The 20,278-nt window shown below is 40.8% G+C and overlaps 1 protein-coding gene and 1 non-coding gene across 14 annotated transcripts in view; both read left to right on the forward strand.

The window, feature by feature from the left end:
- The window catches only part of N4BP2 (NEDD4 binding protein 2), a 106,023-nt gene that overhangs the window by 21,921 nt on the left and 63,824 nt on the right, over positions 1–20,278 (forward strand). For 2 of the 13 annotated variants that reach the window (XM_054553834.2, XM_009239893.4), the window contains exons 2-3: positions 16,820–16,899; positions 18,514–18,856. The exons of 4 other annotated variants lie outside the window; for them this stretch is intronic. In XM_054553834.2, coding sequence (XP_054409809.1) covers positions 18,628–18,856 — 229 coding nt within the window. In that variant the 5' untranslated portion in view covers positions 16,820–16,899; positions 18,514–18,627. Of the gene's footprint in view, positions 1–6,871; positions 7,005–12,879; positions 13,003–13,045; positions 13,135–16,819; positions 16,900–18,513; positions 18,857–20,278 lie in introns of those variants that run through there. 7 more of the 13 variants (XM_054553836.2, XM_054553835.2, XM_054553830.2 and 4 more) reach the window with 6 other exon arrangements.
- LOC112133276 (small nucleolar RNA SNORA51) lies at positions 4,030–4,155 on the forward strand. Its single transcript, XR_002914946.1, has one exon. It is a non-coding gene; the product is annotated as a small nucleolar RNA SNORA51 (small nucleolar RNA).

Genomic DNA, 20,278 nt, shown 5'->3' on the forward strand with positions numbered 1-20,278 from the left:
ATAAGCCACCTACGCTTGGCCTCAGAATTAGTATCAATAGTAAAGTTTGGGATTTTTAGGATACTGCATTTTGTTTTTTTAAGAAAATCTGTAATAAAATTGTGTATCTTGAAAAATGATATGGTGCTTTTTAATTTTTATTTTCATTTTTTTAGTTGTTTAGAGTGGAGTCTCACTCTGTTGCCCAGGCTGGAATGCAGTGGCGCGATCTCAAGTGATTCTCCAACCTCAGCCTCCTGAGTAGTTGGGATTACAAGTGTGCACCACCACACTCAGCTAGTTTTTGTATTTTTTGTAGAGACGGGGTTTTATCATGTTGGCCAGGCTGGTCTTGAACTCCTGACCTCAAGTGATCCTCCTGCCTCGGCCTCCCAAAGTTTTGGGATTATACGCATAAATCACTGTGCCTGGCCTGATATGGTGCTTTTTTTGTATTGATGATGTGGTTTTCAGTGGGAAGGTTTTGTAGTTTTTGTTTATTTATTTATTTAGAGATAGGCTCTTGCTGTGTTGCCCAGGATGGTCTTGAATTCCTGAGCTCAAATGATCCTCCTGCCTCGGCCTCCCAAAATGCTGGGATTACAGGTGTGAGCCACTGTGCCCACCCTGGATGGTTTTTTTTTTTTTTTTTGAAGTGTTTATTGGTGTATCTACTTTAATGGCAGTATTTTTTTTTCAGTGTAGGAAAACCACAGGCAAATAATGTCAGTATTGACCGTTGCCATAACACTATTAGAGATCATGTTTGTTCATTCTATTACTATTTGTAGATTTCATGTTCACCCTGAATTTTAAAAAACTGCTTGAATGAACATATGTCCTTATTAAAAGAAAAACAAAAAACTAGAATTAGCTGAGTGACATGTGCCCATAGCCCTCACTGCTTGGGAGGTTGAGGCAGGAAGATTGCTTAAGCATGGGCAGTTGAGGCTGTGGTGAGCTGAGATCATGCCACTGCAGCTCAGCCTGGGTGACAAAGGGAGACTGTCTCAAAAACAAAAACAAAAATCTAGAGTTGATAAGACCTCTGCTTACCATGTTGGAATATTATGATGATAATCAGTGAGCAAGTATTGATTAGATCTTACATCAGGTTAAAATTATATAATAGAGGTAGAAGAATTTGAAAAATGCATATATTCATGGTATTGTATATCATTATTTGTTTTGAGGATGGGAGGGGGGAATATATTTGTTTTTACATTGTTCATTTGAGCCAGTCCATTCACATTTCTCCATAATATATCAAACTTTATTTATGCATTCTTATTTTCTGCATCCTTTTCAAATACAGTCTCTGTTTAGGTCAGGTATGTATATGAAGAAGCTATACAAGGTTGTTTAATGTATTAATAAGGAGGCTCTCATGAAAAAAGGAAGGTACGTAAGATTAGATGATAAAATAGTTAAACCTGAGCATCACTTACAGTGGAATATGTGGGACTGAGATAAACTGGATTTATAAGTAGAACAGGTGATTGGGAGATAGTGTCAGCTATATATATATATATATATATAAATAATGTATATGTGTATGTATATAATTTTTTTTTTGAGGTGGAGTCTTGCTCTGTTGCCAGGGTGGAGTGCAGTGGCGCCATCTCGGTCACTGCAACCTCCGTCTCCTAGGTTCAAGCAATTCCCCTGCCTCCGTCTGGGACTACAGGCACGCGCCACCACGCCCAGCCAATTTTTTGTGTTTTAGTAGAGACAGGGTTTCACCATGTTGGCCAGGCTGGTCTTGATCTCCTGACCTAGTGACTCGCCTGCCTCGGCCTCCCAAAGTGCTGGGATTACAGGCGTGAGCCACCATGCCTGGCCTATGTATGTTTTTATACATCAGAATTTTCTTATTTATTTATTTATTTTTTGAGATGGAGTCTCACCAGGCTGGAGTGCAGTGGCGTGATCTTGGCTCACTGCAAGCTCCACCTCCCGAGTTCATGCCATTCTCCTGCCTCAGCCTCCCAAGTAGCTGGGACTACAGGCGCTTGCCACCACTCCTGGCTAATTTTTTTTTTTTTTTGTATTATTAGTAGAGATGGGGTTTCACCATTTTAGCCAGGGTGGTCTCGATCTCCTGATCTCGTGATCCGCCCGCCTTGGCCTCCCAAAGTGCTGGGATTACAGGCATGAGCCACTGTGCCTGGCCAGAATTTTCTTTAATACACTAAACATTATTTGGACACTAAAACTGCCTATATGTTTAGATCTTTTTACATATAAATAGACACAGTGAAAAAAAGGGAATGGAAGGGATATATAGCTTGCAAACTGGAGGAAGTACAGAGGGAAGTCCATGATTCACCTTTAATTTATAATAATGATTTTTTCCTGATTATGGAAAAAATGCATTTATTACGGATTATGTGGAAAATGCAAAAGTAGCATATAAGAAAGTATATTAAAAAAAATCACTTATGATTCTGTTATCCAGAGATTTCTTTTCCAGTCTAATTTAATTCAGTCCCTTTTGGGTGTCTGGGTAGTTGAGTGTCTTGCTTTCATTTCTAACATTCTCTTTTAAAAAACTACAGTGAAGGCCGGGCGAGGTTGCTCACACCTGTAATCCCAGCACTTTGGGAGGCTGAGGTAGGCAGATTACCTGAGGTCAGGAGTTCAAGACCAATCTGACCAACATGGTGAAACCCTGTCTCTACTAAATATACAAAAATTAGCAGGGCGTGGTGCCGCATGCCTGTAATCCCAGCTACTAGGGAGGCTGAGGCAGGAGGATTGCTTGAACGTGGGAGCTGGAGGTTGCAGTGAGCCGAGATTGTGCAGTTGCACTCCAGCCTGGGTGACAGTGTGAGACTCTGTCTCAAAAAGAAAAAACAAAAACAAAAAACTACAGTTAAATATTATTCAAATCAGGCTGGGCACAGTGGCTCATGCCTTTAATCCCAGCATTTTGGGTGGCTGAGATGGGTGGATTAGCTGAGGTCAGGAGTTTGAGACCAGCCTGACCAACATGGAGAAACCCCGTCTCTACTAAAAATACAAAATTAGCCGGGTGTGGTGGCGCATGCCTGTAATCCCAGCTATTCGGGAGGCTGAGACAGGAGACTTGCTTGAATCTGGGAGGCGGGGGTTGCGGTGAGCCAAGGTTGCGCCATTGCACTCTAGCTTGGGCAACAAGAGCGAAACTCCATCTCAAAAAAAATAACAAAGTAAACTGGGTGTGGTAGTGAGTGCCTGTAGTCCCAGCAAATTGGAAAGCTGAGGCAGGGGAATTGCTTGAACCCAAGAGGTGGAGGCTGCAGTGAGCCGAGATGGCGCCACTGCACTCCAGCCTGGGTGACAGAGCGAGACCCTGTCTCAAAAAAAAAAAAAAAAAAAAAAAAAATTATTCAAAACATAGTCTTTAAATGGCTGTCTGAATTTCCATTTTATCAATCTAAAGAGATGTTGTATTCAGTAATCTAACAATCCTAGGTTCAGCTTAATAATAGAAACAACCCAATTTACAAATGGGCAAAAGAATCCAAACACATTTATTCAAAGAAGTATATAAATGCCAATAAGAACATGTAAAGATGGTCAACAACATTTGTCCTTAGGAAAATGCAAATCAAAACCACAGCTAGATACCACTAGCATTACGTGGAAGAGTTAGTTCCTTAAGCCCAGGACTTCGAGACCAGCGTGTGCAACAGAGTGAGACTCTGTCTCCAGAAAAAAAAAACAACCAAAAAGCCTAACCAAACAAACCCAACACTTCCTGGTGCTTACCACAGGCTGTATTCTTTTTTTTTTTTTTTTTTGAGACAGAGTCTTGCTCTGTCCCCCAGGCTGGAGTGCAGTGGCTCAATCTCAGCTCACTGCAAGCTCTGCCGCCCGGGTTCACGCCATTCTCCTGCCTCAGCCTCCCGAGTAGCTGGGACTACAGGCACCCGCTACCATGCCTGGCTAATTTTTTGTTTTTTTTAGTAGAGACAGGGTTTCATCGTTTTATCCAGGATGGTCTCGATCTCCTGACCTCGTGATCTGCCTGTCTCGGCCTCCCAAAGTGCTGGGATTACAGGCGTGAGCCACCGCACCCGGCCGGGCTGTATTCTTACACTGACTGTATAGAAAGAGGAGATAGAGTAAACCTACCCCATATATACTTCAGCCCACGCCCTGTGCCTGTTCTGTATTATGAAGCTGGGTTGGGGGGCGGTGTGGACATAGAAAAAGGAAAAAACAAAAAGAAAAAAAAAAACAAACCCAAAACAAAACAATGGACAGTAACGGCGTTGGTGAGGATTAGAGAAATCAGAGCCCTCACACATTGCTGGTGGAAGCTGAAATTGGTGCATCTGCTTTGGAAAACCGTTTGGCAGTTCCTCAAAAGGTTAAACATGGAGTTACCATATGAACTAGCAATTCCACTCTTAGATATATACTTAAGAGATATGAAAACATGTCCACACCAAACTCTTATACAAATGTTCTTAGCAACATTATTCACCATAGCCAAAAAGTAGAAACAACCCAAATGTCCATCACTTGATGCATATATACATAAAATGTGTTATATCCGTACCATGCAATATTTTCTAGCAGTATCAGTGAAGTACCAACACAGGCTACAACATGGACGAAGCTGGAAAACGTGCCAAGCGAAAGGAGCCAGTCACAAAAGGCCATGTTTTATATTATACAATTCTGTTCATATAAATACCTAGAATAGGTAAACCTATAGAGACAAAAGTAGATTCGTGGTTGCCAGGGGATAGGAGAGGGAGGAATGGGAATGGTTGCTAATGGGTTGTGGGGTTTCTTCTTGAGGTAATAGAAATGTTCTGAAATTAGTGGTGATGGTTGTACAACTCTGAATGTACTGGAAACCACTGAATTGTACACTTTGAAATGGCAGATTTTATGGTTTATATATTATATTTTAATAAAGCTGGTATAAATAGAAATTTGGGAGCTCCCATACTTAAAACCAATCCACGACGCTACCTTTGATACAGATGGTAGTGGTGAAGGTGATGATTTTAAATGTATTTTGAATTTATTATTCATTCATTCATTCAGATGGAGTCTCACTCTGTCACCCAGGCTGGAGTGCAGTGGCGTGATCTCTGCTCACTGCAGCCTCCCCCTCCTGGGTTCTCCTGCCTCAGCCTCCTGAATAGCTGGGATTACAGGCAGGCGCCACCACTCCCAACTAATTTTTGTACTTTTAGTAGAGACGGGGTTTCGGCATGTTGTCCAGGCTGGTCTTGAACCCCTGACCTCAGGTAATCCACCCGCCTTGGCCTCTCAAAGTACTGGGATTACAGGCGTGAGCCACCGCACCCAGCTTATTTTGAATTTACAACTGGCAGGATTTGCTGAATGATTAGGTGTGAGGGAAAGAATAGGCAAAAATGACTTAGTTTTTGGCTTCAACAAGTAGAAGTTGCCATTAGCTGAGATTGCAATTACTATAGATAGGGCAGGGTGGCAGAGGAGAATCAGGTCATTTTTAGATATGCCTGGTTTGAGATTTTTTTTTTTCCTCCGAGATGGAGTCTTGGTTTTGTCCAGACTGGAGTGCAGTGGCACGATCTCAGCTCACTGCAACCTCTGTCTCCCAGGTTTAAGCGATTCTCCCGGCTCAGCCTCACAAGTGGCTGGGATTACAGGCATGCGCCTCCACGCCCAGCTAAATTTTGTGTGTGTGTGTGTGTATATATATATTATATACACATATATACACACATATATACACACATATATACACACATATATATATACACATATATACACATATATACACATATATACACATATATACACATATATATACACATATATACACGCATATATATACACGCATATATATAGGCATATATATATGCGTATATAGATATATGCGTGTATATATATATATATTTTTTTAAGACAGAATTTCTCTCTGTCACCAGGCTGGAGTGCAGTGGCATGATCTCGGCTCACTGCAACCTCTGCCTCCCGGGTTCAAGTGATTCTCCTGCCTCAGCCTCCTGAGTGGCTGGGCCACCATGCCCGACTAATTTTGTATTTTTGGTAGAGACGGGGTTTCTCCATATTGGTCAGGCTCATCTCGAACTCCCGACCTCAGGTGATCTGCCCGCCTTGGCCTCCCAAAGTGCTGGGATTACAGGTGTGAGCCACAGCGCCCGGCGTTTTTTTTTTTTTTTTTTTTTTGAAATGGAGTCTTGCTATGTCGCCCAGGCTGGAATGCAGTGGTGCGATTTCAGCTCACTGCCACCTCCGCCTCCTAGGTTCAAGCGATTCTCCTGCCTCAGCCTCCCAAGTAGCTGGGATTACAGGCGCCCACTACCACGCCCAGCTAATTTTTATATATTTAGTAGAGACGGGGCTTCACTGTGTTGGCCAGGCTGGTCTCGAACTTCTGACCTCGTGATCCACCTGCCTTGGCCTCCCAAAGTGCTGGGATTACAAGTGTGAGCTACCACACCCGGCCAATTTATATTTTTAGTAGAGACGGGGTTTCACCATGTTGACCAGGCTGGTCTTGACCTCAGGCAATCTGCCCGCCTCAGCCTCCCAAAGTGCTAGGATTATAGGCCTGAGTCACTGCACCCAGCCTGAGATGTTTTTTAGATACACAAAGTAGAGATGTTCGATGAATAGTTTGATGTGGGTCTAGAGTCAGAGAAGAGTTGCTGGCTGAAGATGTAAATTTGTTAGCATGTTGATAGGATTTATTTTTTATTATTTTTCTTAAGAGATGGGGTCTTACTCTGTCACCCAGGCTGGAGTGCAGTGGCACAATCATAGCTCAGTGCAGCCTCCAACTCCTGGAGCCAAGTGATCCTCCTGCCTGAGCTTCCAGAGGTGCTGGAATTACAGGCACACCACCATGCCTGGCTAATTTTTAAATTTTTTGTAGAGGGAAAAGAACAGGCCCTAGGACTGAGCTCTGGAACACTCCATTGTTTCGAAGTTGAGAGGTGAAAATCTCGAGAGTGGCAGTGTCCTCGGGAGAAGAAAGCTGGTTCTTGGGGGAGAGATTGATCAGCTGTGTAAGTGCTGTTTATAGGTCTAGAAAGACAAGAACTGAGAACTGATCATTTGATTTAATTTTATTTTCTAGTTGTTGGTATAAAGAGATATAATCTAGCTGAGTGTGCTGCTCACACCTGTAATCCCAGCACTTTGGGAGGCTGAAGCAGGAGGAATATTTGAGGCCAGGAGTTTTTTTGTTTTTTTGTTTTTTTTGAGACGGAGTTTTGCTCTTGTCACCCAGGCTGGAGTGCAATGGGTCGATCTTAGCTCACTGCAACCTCTGCCTGCTGGATTCAAGCGATCCTCCTGTCTCAGCTCCTGAGTAGCTGGGATTACAGGCCTGCCAACATGCCCGGCTAATTTTTTTTTTTGTGCTAATTTTTGTATTTTTAGTAGATACAGGGTTTCGCCATGCTGTCCAGGTCTGGTCTCGAATGCCAGACCAACCTGGATTACAGGCGTGAACCACCATACCTGGGCAAGTCCAGGAGTTTGAGACCAGCCTGGACAACATAGCGAGACACTGTCTCTACAAAAATAAGAAAAATTTTAAAAAATTATTTATTTATTTTTTGTTTTTGAGACGAAGTCTTACCCTGTCACCCAGGCTGGAGTGCAATGGCATGATCTTGGCTCATTGCAACCTCTGCCTGGCGGCTTCAATTGATTCTCCTGCCTCAGCCTCCCGAGTACCTGGGATTACAGGTGTGCGCTGCCATGCCCAGCTAATTTTTGTATTTGTAGTAGAGATGAGGTTTCACCGTGTTGGTCAGGCTGGTTTTGAATGCCTGACCTCAAGTAATCTACCTGCCTCGGCCTCCCAAAGTGCAATCACAGGCATGAGCCACCGGGCCCGACCAAATAAAAAAAATTTAAAAAGAAGAACATAAGAAAAAGACTTATGGAAAGTATATTTCTTAATTTTCAAGAAATTTGGATTCTAATTATATATATTATATAGATTTAAAAAATTTATTTATTTATACTTTTGAGACAAGGTTTTGCTTTGTTGCTCATGCTGGAATGTAGTGGTGCGATCAGAGCTCACTGCAGCCTTGACCTCCTGGGCTGAAGTGATCCTCCCATCTCAGCCTCCTGAGTAGCTGGGACCACAGGTGAATGCCATCATGCCTGACTAAGTTTTTAAAAGATTTTTTGTAGAGATGGGAGTCTGACTATGGTGCCCAGGCTGCTTTCGAGATCCTGGGCTCAAGTGATCCTCCCACCTCAGCCTCCTAAAGTGCTGGCATTATAGGTGTAAGCCATCGTGCCTGGTGTAATTACATTTTTTGCTACTGATTTCTGGTATAATTCCATGTGCACTTGAAAGTAAATTGTGTTTTGTGGCTATTGGGTTCAATGTTCTATAGATATGGAGTCAAGTTATATTTATTGCACAGATCAAATCTTCTGTGTTCTTACTGTTTCACCCCTTCTTCCTTACCCCTTTCTCTCTTCCTCTGTGTTTCTTTCCTTTCCCCCTTCCCCTCCTTAAAAAAAAATTTTTTTTTGAAGTGGGGGAAACTTCTTGTGTTAATGGTTACAGAGAGGGCAGTTTTGTTTGAATTTTACATACTTTTTTCAAAACTAAAAAATTAAGTTTTTTTTGAGGCTGAGTCTTGCTCTGTCACCTAGGCTGGAGAGCAGTGGCTTGAGCTTGGTTCACTGCAACCTCTACCTCCGGGATTCAAACAATTTTCGTTTCTCAGCCTCTGGAGTAGCTGAGATTACAGGCATGTGCCACCACACCCAGCTAATTTTTTGTATTTTTAGTAGAGACTGGGTTTTGCCATGTTGTGTAGGCTGGTCTTGAACTCTGGCCTCAAATGATCTGCCCACCTTGGCCTCCCAAAGTTTTGGGATTACAGGCATGAGCCACCTTCCCCCACTCCATGTGCATCCCCCCGCCCCCCCCATAAAAAAGGAATGTTGTGTAAGTGGAATAATTCAATATAACCTTTTAGGACTGGCTTTTTTAAAAATTTTTTTATTTTTTGAGACAAGAGTGTCTCTCTGTTGCCCAGGCTGAATGGCTCGATCTTGGCTTACTGCAACCTCTGTCTCCTGGGTTCTAAGTGATTCTCCTGCCTCAGCCTCTCAAGTAGCTGGGATTACAAGCATGCGCCACCATGCCCGGCTAATTTTTGTATTTTTAGTAGAGGCGGGTTTTGCCACGTTGGCCAGGCTGGTCTCACTATGCTGCCCAGGCTGGTCTCGAACTCCTGACCTCAGGTGATCCGCCCACCTTGGCCTCCCAAAGTGCTGGGATTACAGACGGGAGCCACCATGCCCGGCTATGACTGGCTTTTTTTACTGAGCATAATACTCTGGAATTTCATCCAGGTTGTTGTATGCATCAGTAATATGTTTTTATTGCTGACTAGTATTTCATGGAATGGATGTACCACAGTTCGTTTAACCATTTATCTACTGGAGGATATGAGTTGTTTCCAGTTTTTGGTTATTATGAATAAAGCTGCTGTAAACATTTGTTTACAGGTTTTTAGATGAATATAATTTTTCAGTCCTGATAAATGCCCAGAAGTGCAATTGCTGAGTTGTATGGTAGTTGTATATTTAGTTTTTTTAAGAAACTTTAAAATATTTTTCAGAGTGACTGTACCATTTTACATTCCCATCAGCAACTATAAGTGATGTTGTTTCTTTGAAGTCTTGCCATCATTTGGTGTTGTACCTGTTTTTTATTTTAGTCAATTTGATAGGTAAGTAATATCTCATTATAGTTTTTTTTTGTTTTTGTTTTTGTTTTTTTTGCAATGGGGTTTCGCTCTTGTTGCCTAGGCTGGAGGGCAATGGTGTGATCTCGGCTCACTGCAGCCTCTGCCTCCCGGGTTCAAGTGGTTCTCCTGCCTCAGCCTCCTAAGTAGCTGGGATTACAGGCATGCACCACTATGCCCGGCTAATTTTGTATTTTTACTAGAAACGGGGTTTCTCCTTGTTGGTCAGGCTGGTCTCGAATTCCTGACCTCAAGTGATCTGCCGGCCTTGGCCTCCCAAAATGCTGGGATTACAGGCATGAGCCACCACGCCTAACCTCATTAGAGTTTTAATTTGCACTTACTTAATGGTTAGTGATGTTGAACCTCCTTTTATGTACTTATTTGCCACCTGTATCTCCTCTTTTGTGTAGTGCTTTTTCTCCTTTTTTGCTGATTTTCCAATTGTTTGGTTTTTATTTTTTGTTTTTTTGTGTTTTTTTGAACACAAAACCACAAAGGGTCTCTCTCTGTCACCTAGGATGGAGTGCAATGGCATGATCATAGCTCACTGCAGCCTCAACCTCCCAGCTGCAAACGATCCTTCCACCTTAGTCTCCTGAGTAACTGGGATTAGAGGCACGTGCCACCACGCCTGGCTGATTTTTTTCTATTTTTTCGTAGAGACAGGGTCTCACTATTTTGTCTAGGCTGGTCTTGAACTCCTGGGCTTAAGGGATTCCTCCCCTCTTCAGCCCCTGTTGGGCTCCCAAAGTGCTAGGTTTACAGGCATGAGCCACCATGCCTGGCACACTGTTGAGTTTTGATAGGTTGTTAATACATTTTAGATATTAGTCCTTGTCCTGAATGTGGTATGCAAGTATTTTCTCATAGTCTGTAGCTTGTCTTTTCATCCTTTTAGCCAGGTCTTTCATCAAACAAAAGTTTTGATTTGATTAACTATAATTTATCAGTTTTGCCTTTTTTTTTTTTTGTTTTTGAGTCATAGTCTTGCTCTGTCACCCAGGCTGTAGTGCAGTAGTGCCATCTTGGCTCCCTACAGCCTCTGCCTCCTGGGTTCAAACCATTCTCTTGCCTGAGCCTCCCAAGTAGCTGGGATTACAGGCACATGCCGCCACACCTGGCCAATTTTTGTATTTTTAGTAGAGACGGGGTTTCGCCATGTTGGCCAGGCTGGTCTTGAACTCTTGAGCTCAAGTGATCCTCATGCCTCAGCCTCCCAAAGTGCTGGGATTACAGACGTGAGCCACTGCACCCAGCCACTATCAGTTTTTCCTTTTATGGCCATGCTTTTGTGTTTTTGCCTAGCCTTAGATTCTGAAGATTTTCTCTCTCTCTCCTTTTTTTTTAGTTCCCACAAGGAGAGATTTTCCCCTTTTTTCCTGAAAATTTTATAGCTTTATGTCTTAAACATTTAAATCTGTGGTCCATTGTGAGTTAATATTTCTGTAAATATTTCTGTAAATTTCCAAGAATACTAAAGGGTAAGCATGAGACTTAGGTCAAGGTTTATTTTTTACTGATCGATGTCCACTTGTTCCAGTATCATTTGTTGAAAAGGTAGTCTTTTCTCTATTTAATTGCTTTTGCACCATAGTCAAAAATCAGTCAGGCATACTTATGTTGCTAGATTTTCTGTCTTGTTCCCAGATCTATAATCTGTTATCAGGTCTGTATTTCTGTCCCTCCACTGATGCTACATAGTTTTGATTAGTGTAGCTATACAGCAACCCTTGAAATCAGGTTGACGATTCCTCCTGCTTTGTTCTTTTTTAAAGCTGTTTTACCTATTTTAGTTCCTTTGTCTTATCAATTTTAGAATAATTTTATCTATATCTATAAAAAAATCTTGCTTGGGTTCTGGTAGGCATTTTCTTAAACGTGTATATCAATTTGGGGAAGAATTGACATTTATTGTGTTGTCTTCCCGTCTTTGAACATTTCTTTCACAGTTTTCAGCATATTAAGTTTTGTACTTGTTTTCTTAGATTTATACCTATGTACTGAAATATAGGAAGTCCTCATATAACATCATCAATAGGTTCTTGGAAACTGTGATTTTAAGTGAAATGACATGTATCAGGTCCTTGAACAACATACTTTCGTTCGTCATTCTGTTATAATGTTGATGAGGAAAAAAATTGGTTATGTATTGTTTTGCTTAAAGTTGTAGTTTACAGCCAGTCATGGTGAGTCACACCTGTAATCCCAGCACTTCGGGAGGCTGAGGCAGGCCGATCACCTGAGGTCAGGAGTTCGAGACCAGCCTGGTCAACATCGTGAAACCCCATCTCTACTAAAAATACAAAAATTAGCTGGGTGTGGTGGCATGTGCCTGTAAACCCAGCTACTCAGGAGGCTGAGGCAGGAGAATCACTTGAACCCAGGAGGTGAAGGTTGCAGTGAGCCAAGATCACGCCATTGCACTCCAGCCTGGGTGACAGAGCGAGACTCAGTCTCAAAAAAAAAAAAAAAAAAGTTGTAGTTTACAAGATCCTATTGATGTTAATAAGTGAGGAATTAGTGTATTTCTCTGTTTTTTTTTTTTTTCAATTGTGAAGGGTACTGTTTCTTTAATTTCAGTGTCCATGTGTTTTTTGCTAGTATGTATAAATACAGTTGCTTTTGTATGTTTATCTTGTATCTTGCACCCTTGTTAAACTCACTTTCTTGTTGGAGATTTTATAGCTTACTTGGGATTTTCTATAATACGTAGATAACCATGTTATCTGCAAATAGGGACACTTTTATTTCTTCTTCCCTAATCTATATGCGTTTTATTTTCTTTTTTTCTCTTATTTCATGAGCTAGAACTTCCAGCATTATTTTGAATAAAATTGGTGAGAGTAGATATCTTGCCTTTTTCCTGATGTTAGGAGGAAAGCGTTTAGTATTTCATTACAAATACAATGTCAGCTGTAGGTTTTTGTAGGTGCTTTTATCAGGTTGAGAATATCTTTGTTCCTATTTTTCTGGTAGTTACCATGAATGGTGTTGAATTTTGTCATTATTTTCTGCATTGATTGATATGATTCTTTCACCCATTGAGATGGTGGATTATACTGATTTTTGAATATGGAACTAGCCTTGCCTTCCTGGAATAAACCCCATTTCATTATAGTATACAATCCTTTTTTTTTTTTTTTTTTTTGAGACAGGGTCTTACTGTTGCCCAGGCTGGAGCGTAGTGGTGTGATCATGGCTCACTGAAGCCTCGACCACCTGGGCCTAAGTGATCCTTTCACTTCACCCTGCCTGCCAGTACCTGGGACCACAGGTACGTACCACCATGCTTGGCTAATTTTAAATTTTTTTTGTAGAGTTGAGGTCTCACTGTGTTGCCAAGGCTGGTCCTGAACTCCTGGGCTCAAGCAATCCTCCCAACTCAGCCTCCTAAAGTTCCGGGATTGTAAGTGTGAACTACTATGCCCCGCCAAAATTCAACAATATATAAAAACAATTATATCCACTGCACTCCAGCCTGGGTGATAGAGCAAGACCTTGTGTCAAAAATTTAAAAAAAATGAAATATATATTGCTGAATTTTATTTGCTAGTATTTTGTTAAGGATTTTTGTGTCTGTAGTCATGAGGAGTATTGGTCTGTAGTTTTTTTGTACTGGCTTTGTCTGCTTTTGGTATCAGGATGATACTAGCATCATAAAATGGATTGGAAGTGTTTTCTTATTTTCTGGAAGAGATTATGTAGGATTAGTAGTATTTTTTCCTAAAAATGTTTGATAGAATTTTCCATTGAAGCTATTTGGCCCTGGAAATTTTTTTTTTTTGAGTTTTAAAATTATGAATTAAATTTCTTTATAAATTATAGTGATTTTATCTATGTCTTATTGGATGAGTTTTGATACTTTGTGGTTTTTGAGACATTGGTCCATTTCATATAAATTGTCAAACTTTTGTGTGTTCATAGTTTACTTTATTAGCCTTTTGATATCTGCAAGGTCTGTAGTAATATCCCTTTTTCATTCCTGATATTGGTAATTTCTGTCTTCTTTTTTCTTTGTCAGTCTTGCTAGTCTTTCAGTTTTATAGATCATTTTGGTAAAGCAGCAATTTATTTCATTGAGTTTTCTCATTGTTTTCTGTTTCCAATATTTGTTATCTGCTATTTATTATTTCCTTTTTTTTTTTTTTTGAGACAGAGTCTTACTCTGTTGCCCAGGCTGGAGTGCAGTGATACAGTCTCGGCTCACTGCAGCCTCCACCTCCTGGGTTCAAACGATTCTCTTGTCTCAGCCTCCCAAGTAGCTGGGACTACTGGCGTGCACCACCACGCCCAGCTTATTTTTGTATTTTTAGTAGAGACGGGGTTTCACCATATTGGGTAGGCTGGTCTCGAACTCCTGACCTCAGGTGATCCACCCACCTCGGCCTCCCAAAGTGCCCGGCCTGCTCTTTTTTTTTTTTTTTTTTTTTAAAGATGGAGTCTTGCTTTTGTCACCCAGGCTGGAATGCAATGGCACAATTTCAGTTCACTGCAACCTCTGCCTCCTGGGTTCAAACGATTCTCCTGCCTCAGTCTCCAGAGCAGCTAGGATTACAGGCGCCTGCCACCATGCCCAGCTAATTTTTGTATTTTTAGTAGAGAAGGGGTTTCACCATGTTGGCTAGGCTGGTCTTGAACTCCTGACCTCAGGTGATCCACCCGCCTCAGCCTCCCAAAGTGCTGAGATTACAGGCATGAGCCACCATGCCTGGCCCCGGCCTACTCTTTATTATTTTCTTCTTTCTGCTGGGTTTGAGTTTATTTTGCCCTTCATTTTCTAGGTTCTTATGGTGGGGGCTTAGATTATTCATTTGAGACTTCTTTTCTAATGTATGCATTTAGTGCTATAGATTTTCCTGTAATCACTGCTTTAGCCATGTTCTACAATTTTTTTTTTGAGACAGAGTCTCGCCCTGTCACCCAGGCTGGAGTGCAGTGGCTCGATCTTAGCTCACTGCAACCTTCGCTTCCCGGGTTGAAGTGATTCTCCTGCCTCAGCCTCCCGAATAGCTGGGATTATAGTTGTGTGCCACCTTGCGTGGCTAATTTTTGTATTTGTATTTGTATTATTTATTTATTTATTTACTTTTGGAGACAGAGTTTTGCTCTTGTCACCCAGGCTGGAGTGCAATGGCACTATCTTGGCTCACTGTAACCTTTGCTTCCTGGGTTCAAACGATTCTCCTGCTTCTGTTTCTTCAGTGCGCGTGCCAGCGTTCCTGGCTAATTTTTGTATTAGTAGAGATGGGGTTTTACCATGTTGGCCAGGCTGGTCTTGAACTCCTGACCTCAGGCAATCCACCCACCTCGGCCTCCCAAAGTGCTGCAATTACAGGCGTGAGCCACTGCGCCCAGCTAATTTTTGTACTTTTAGTAGAGATGGGGTTTTACCATATTGCACAGGATGGTCTTGATCTCCTGAGCTCAGAGTGGTCTGCCCACCTCAGCCTCCCAGGGTGCTGGGATTGTAGGCGTGAGCCACCACATCTGGCCTACAAATTTTGATATGGTATATTTTCATTGGCATTCAGTTTATTATATTTTTAAAATTTTCTTCAAGACTTCATCATTGACCCATGGATTATTTAGATGTATATATATTGCTTGGAAATTTTTATATTATTGATTTCTAGTTTGATTCCATTGTGGTTGGAAAACATACCTGTGTGATATCAATTGTTTTAAATTTGTTGTGGTTTGGTTTTAGCTTGGGATATGATCTATCTTGGTATGGTGTTCTGTTAATACTTGAAAAGAGTGTGTATTTTGCTGTTGTTGGGTGGAGTGTTCTGTAAATGTTGATTAGATCCTTAATTATTGGTGGTGTTGAGTTCTATATATTTGCTGATTTACTGTCTAGTTTATTCTGTCCATTGTTGATAGAGCGGTGTTGAAGTCTCCAACTATAATTGTGAATTTGTCTATTTCTCCTTTCAGTTTTAGCTTCACTTATTTTGTAGCTCTTTTTAGTGCACAATACATTTAGGGTTGCTATATCTTTTTTATTTTTATTTATTTATTTATTTATTTTTGAGATGGAGTTTCGCTCTTGTTGCCCAGGCTGGAGTGCAACGGTGTGATCTCAGCTCACACCGTTAAATTTAAAATTAAATTTAAATAGGAATATCACAACCTCTGCCTTGTGGGTTCAAGCAATTCTCCTGCCTTAGCCTCTCGAGTAGCTGGGATTACAGGCATGCACCATCATGCCTGGCTAATTTTGTATTTTTAGTAGAGATGGGGTTTCTCCATGTTGGTCAGGCTGGTCTCAAACTCCTGACTTTAGGTGATCCGCCCGCCTCTACCTCCCAAAGCGTTGGGATTACAGGCGTGAGCCACAGCGCCTGGCCTTTTTTTTTTTTTTTTTTGAGACAGAGTCTCACTGACCCCCAGGCTGGAGTGCAGTGGCGTGATCTTGGCTCACTGCACCTGTGTCTCCTGGGTTCAAGCGATTCTCCTGCCTTAGCCTCTCGAGTAGCCAGGACTACAGGTTAGTTCTTTTTATATTCTTAGTAGAGACAGAGTTTTGCCATTTTGGCCAGGTTGGTCTCAAACTCCTCACCTTAAGTGATCCTCCTGCCCATCGTCCAACGTGCTGGGATTACAGTCGCGAGCCCCTGAGTCTGGCCAGGGTTACTTTATCTTTTTTTTTTTTTTTTTTTGAGATGGAGTTTTGCTCTTGTTGCCCAGGCTGGAGTGTAATGGCGCTATCTTGGCTCACTGCAACCCCTGCCTCCCGGGTTCAAGCAGCTCTGCTTCAGCCTCCTGAGTAGCTGGGATTACAGGCCCATGCCACCACGCCTGGCTAATTTTTGTATTTTAGTAGAGACAGAGTTTCACCATGTTGGCCAGGCTGGTCTCAAACTCCTGACCTCAGGTGATCCACCCACCTTGACCTCCCAAAGTGCTGGGATTACAGGCGTGAGCCATGGCGCCCAGCCCGCTATATCTTTTTGGTGGCCTGATCCTTTATCATTATATAGTGCCTTTCTTTGTCTGTGATAATTTTCTTTGCTCTGAATTCTGCTTATGTCTGATATTAATATATAAATGTACTTTTATTTAATTATAATTAATTTAAATTTAAATAGGAACATGTGGCTGGTGGCTGCCATATTGACAATGCAGTTCTGGAAGGTGGAGAGAGCTATGATACAAATTTAATTAAAAGGTAAATTTTATAACACAATAGAAGATGATAAGGGCAATGGATAGTTAGCAGGAAAGGGGAGATTGGGGCAGAGGGAGCAGGGTATATGATTTTCAGTTGGATAATCAAGAGAGAAATCATTGAATGTGACACTTGAACAAAAATTTGAAGGAGTACAGGAGTTAGCCATGCAGATATCTTGAGGAAGAGTATATCAAGGGCTAGCAGAGAGATAGGCCATTGTAAGAACTTTAGTTTTTTCTCTGAGTGATATGGAGAACATATAGGGATTTAGATCAGACCCTTTTTACATCGTATAAAGCTCAGTCTGGCTGGTATATTGAAAATAGACTATCGGGGGACAAGGTGCAAACAGGGAGAACAGGTAGGAGGTCGGAATATGGGTGAAAGATGACAGGTGTCAGACCCAATGATTAGAGCAGATTTTGGGAAATATATTAGACATTTAGTTTTAGATATGTTAAGTTTGAAATGTTTATTAGATATATTCAAGCAGAGAAAACAAGTAGACTGCCTGTAGTTCTATTCCAGGTATGAGTCCCTGCCCTTGTGGAGCTTACACTTTATTGGAATATGGGTGGTAAATACAATACGTATGTAAAACATATGCTATGTAAGAAAACAATAAGTCCTATGGAGAAAATTCAAGTAGGAAAGTGGGATAAATGGTGTTGGGGCTCTGAGGTCCTGAGAAGGTAACATTTGAATAATGATAAGAAGGTGATAAGGAGATACTTGGAGAAAAGTGGTTCAGTAGAGGGAACCAAGGTGTAAAGTTTCCCAGGGGAGAACATTGCTGGTGTGTTTGAAGAAGAGCGAGGAGACTTAAGTGTGGCTAAGGGAAAGGACAGTACAGAGGTAACTAGTGTCCAGGTTATGGGCCATTTTAAGGGCTCTGGCTTTTATCCTGAGTTAGGGAGCTAGTGAATAGTTTAGTAGAAGAAAGGCATGATCCAACATGTGGTTTAATTGAGTCACGCTGGCTTTGGTGCCAAATAGACTGAAGCGGCAAGGGTGGAAACCAAGAGATAGGAGACTTATAGTAATTCAGGCAAGAGGCTGTGGTAGCTAAGTCTAGGTGGTGGCAGTGAGGAATGATAGTATTCTGGATATGTTTTGGGAGTTGCACTGACAAAATTGGCTTACCAGTTGGATGTGGGATGAGAGGAGTCAAGGATTATTCTAAGATTTTGGCCCGAGTCATTGGAAGGATATAGTTGCGCTGAGATGGGAAAGACTGGGAAAAGCAGGTTTGAAGGGGGTGATGAGGAGCTGTTTTGGACATGTTAAATTTACAATGCCTATTGGACATCTGAGTGTAGGTGTTCAGTACGCATTCTAATTATATTTATGAAGACTTTCATATTTTTAAAAATGAAAAAATGTATTGAAATAGTGTATTCATTGTTCTGAAATATATATTGTTAGCATCTTAATTTTTAACATGTTCAATCCTGGCAAAACCTGCATATTTTGAAGAGAGAGAAATTGACTACTTTTTAGCTCTGCTGTTAGAGTTGATGGTACTTTCTTAGAGCTAAATAAAGATGTCATTCCGATTTTAGAAATGGAAATATATATAGTCTGAGTATTTTTAATTGCTTTCTATTTTAGGTCTTTTTACTGCTGGATTGTGCAAGATATTTAACCCTATTTTGTTTGAATTATGACTTAAATATCAAACATCTTAACTAAGAAAAGGGAAACATTTTAGTTTTGGAAGTCAGAATGCCAAGGAGAAGGAAAAATCTTGGGGGAAATCCTTTTCGGAAGACTGCAAACCCTAAGGAAGTTGTCGTATCCAGTGTTGCTAGTCGTGAGGAGCCAACCACTACTCTGCCTTCCATGGGTGAGACAAAAGTTGATCAGGAAGAACTCTTCACCAGTATCTCAGAGATATTTTCTGATCTGGATCCTGATGTAGTGTATTTGATGCTTTCTGAATGTGATTTCAAAGGTGAGAAAAAGTTTAGTTTGAACCCTGTCCGTCTTATAAGAAGACTTTGTGTACTATGCCATGATTAATAGTAATATAGAAAAATGTCTTGTTTCTATTTTATTCATTTATTAATCATCTGCTGTTGGCAAGTTACTAAGGTTGGTATTTGAGTTGGTATTTGGGATATGAAGAATAAAACATATTTTCTGCTCTTAAGAAATGTGCAGTTCTAGGTGTAAGGTATTTGTATAGATAGCATATTCTATCTCTTTCATCTTCACTCTAGAACAGACTGGCACTATTGACACTTTAGGCTACATAATCCTTTATTTTGAGTGGCTCTCCTATGCGTTGTAGGTTTAGCAGCATCCCTGGCCTGTACACACAAGATGCCAATAGCTCCTTACCACCCAGTTGTGACAATAAAAAATGTCTCCATGTATTGTCATTTGTCCCTTGGAAGGCAAAATTGTACCTGGTTGAGAACCACTCTCCTAGAATGTAAGCTCCATAAAGACAGAGTTTTTAAAAACTTTGTTTTACTCCTGTGTCTTCAGCCCATAACATAGCAACTGACTCATAATAGGAGCTGAGTAAATATCTCTTAAGCAACTAGGTAATTATAATTATGCAAATAAGAGCTGATTAAGAGTTGAGGCTAGCAGAATAGTATAATTTCAAAACATTGACTTTGGAGTCAAGAAATGTGGGTTGGATTTCCAGCTCTGCCACTTAATCTCTCTGAGTCTCAGTTTTCTAATCTGTTAGGCAGAAATATAACAGTATGTGCCTCATAGGACTTTTTTTTGGTGAGGATTGAGTTTTAGTTTTTTGTTTTTGGTAAAGTCTTCAGTATGGTAGGTTATTAATAACTTGTTATACATTGTTTAGAAGTATGTAGACAGAAGGGAGTTTATATAAGTTGGCTAGATGAGTAAATTAAATGTTGATGCTTAGTATTGTTACTAGCCATGATTAGTATAAGATAAAATTATTCTGGATTTGGGAAGTTTTGGTAATGTGTTATAAACTTCCAGTTTCAGTCATCGTGTGGTCTGTGATGTGAGCATATCTTGTCCAGTTATGCATGCAGAAAACCGGTTGTCAGCAATGCATGATGCTCAGAAATGATAGTATATTGAGTTTTGTAAGTTACTTTGACATTTCCTAATTTTGATGTGTTTAAAATTTAATTGTTGCATATAAACTAATACAGCAATGAGGAATTACAAGAAATCCACATCATCCTATACCATACAAAACAACTTTTTTGTTTTCCAGAATCTTCTATAGACCTTGTTCATAAGCATTTGAGATTTGAGTGGTGGAATTTTATTATGCATTTTTAACTTAACATAAGCATTTGTCTATGTTGCTGTAATCTATATTTTTAATGGGTTTCTAATATTCTACTGAGTTGTGCTATAGTTTATTTAATTA

Source organism: Pongo abelii, chromosome 3, assembly GCF_028885655.2.
Source record: "Pongo abelii isolate AG06213 chromosome 3, NHGRI_mPonAbe1-v2.0_pri, whole genome shotgun sequence".
Classification (NCBI taxonomy): domain Eukaryota; kingdom Metazoa; phylum Chordata; class Mammalia; order Primates; family Hominidae; genus Pongo; species Pongo abelii.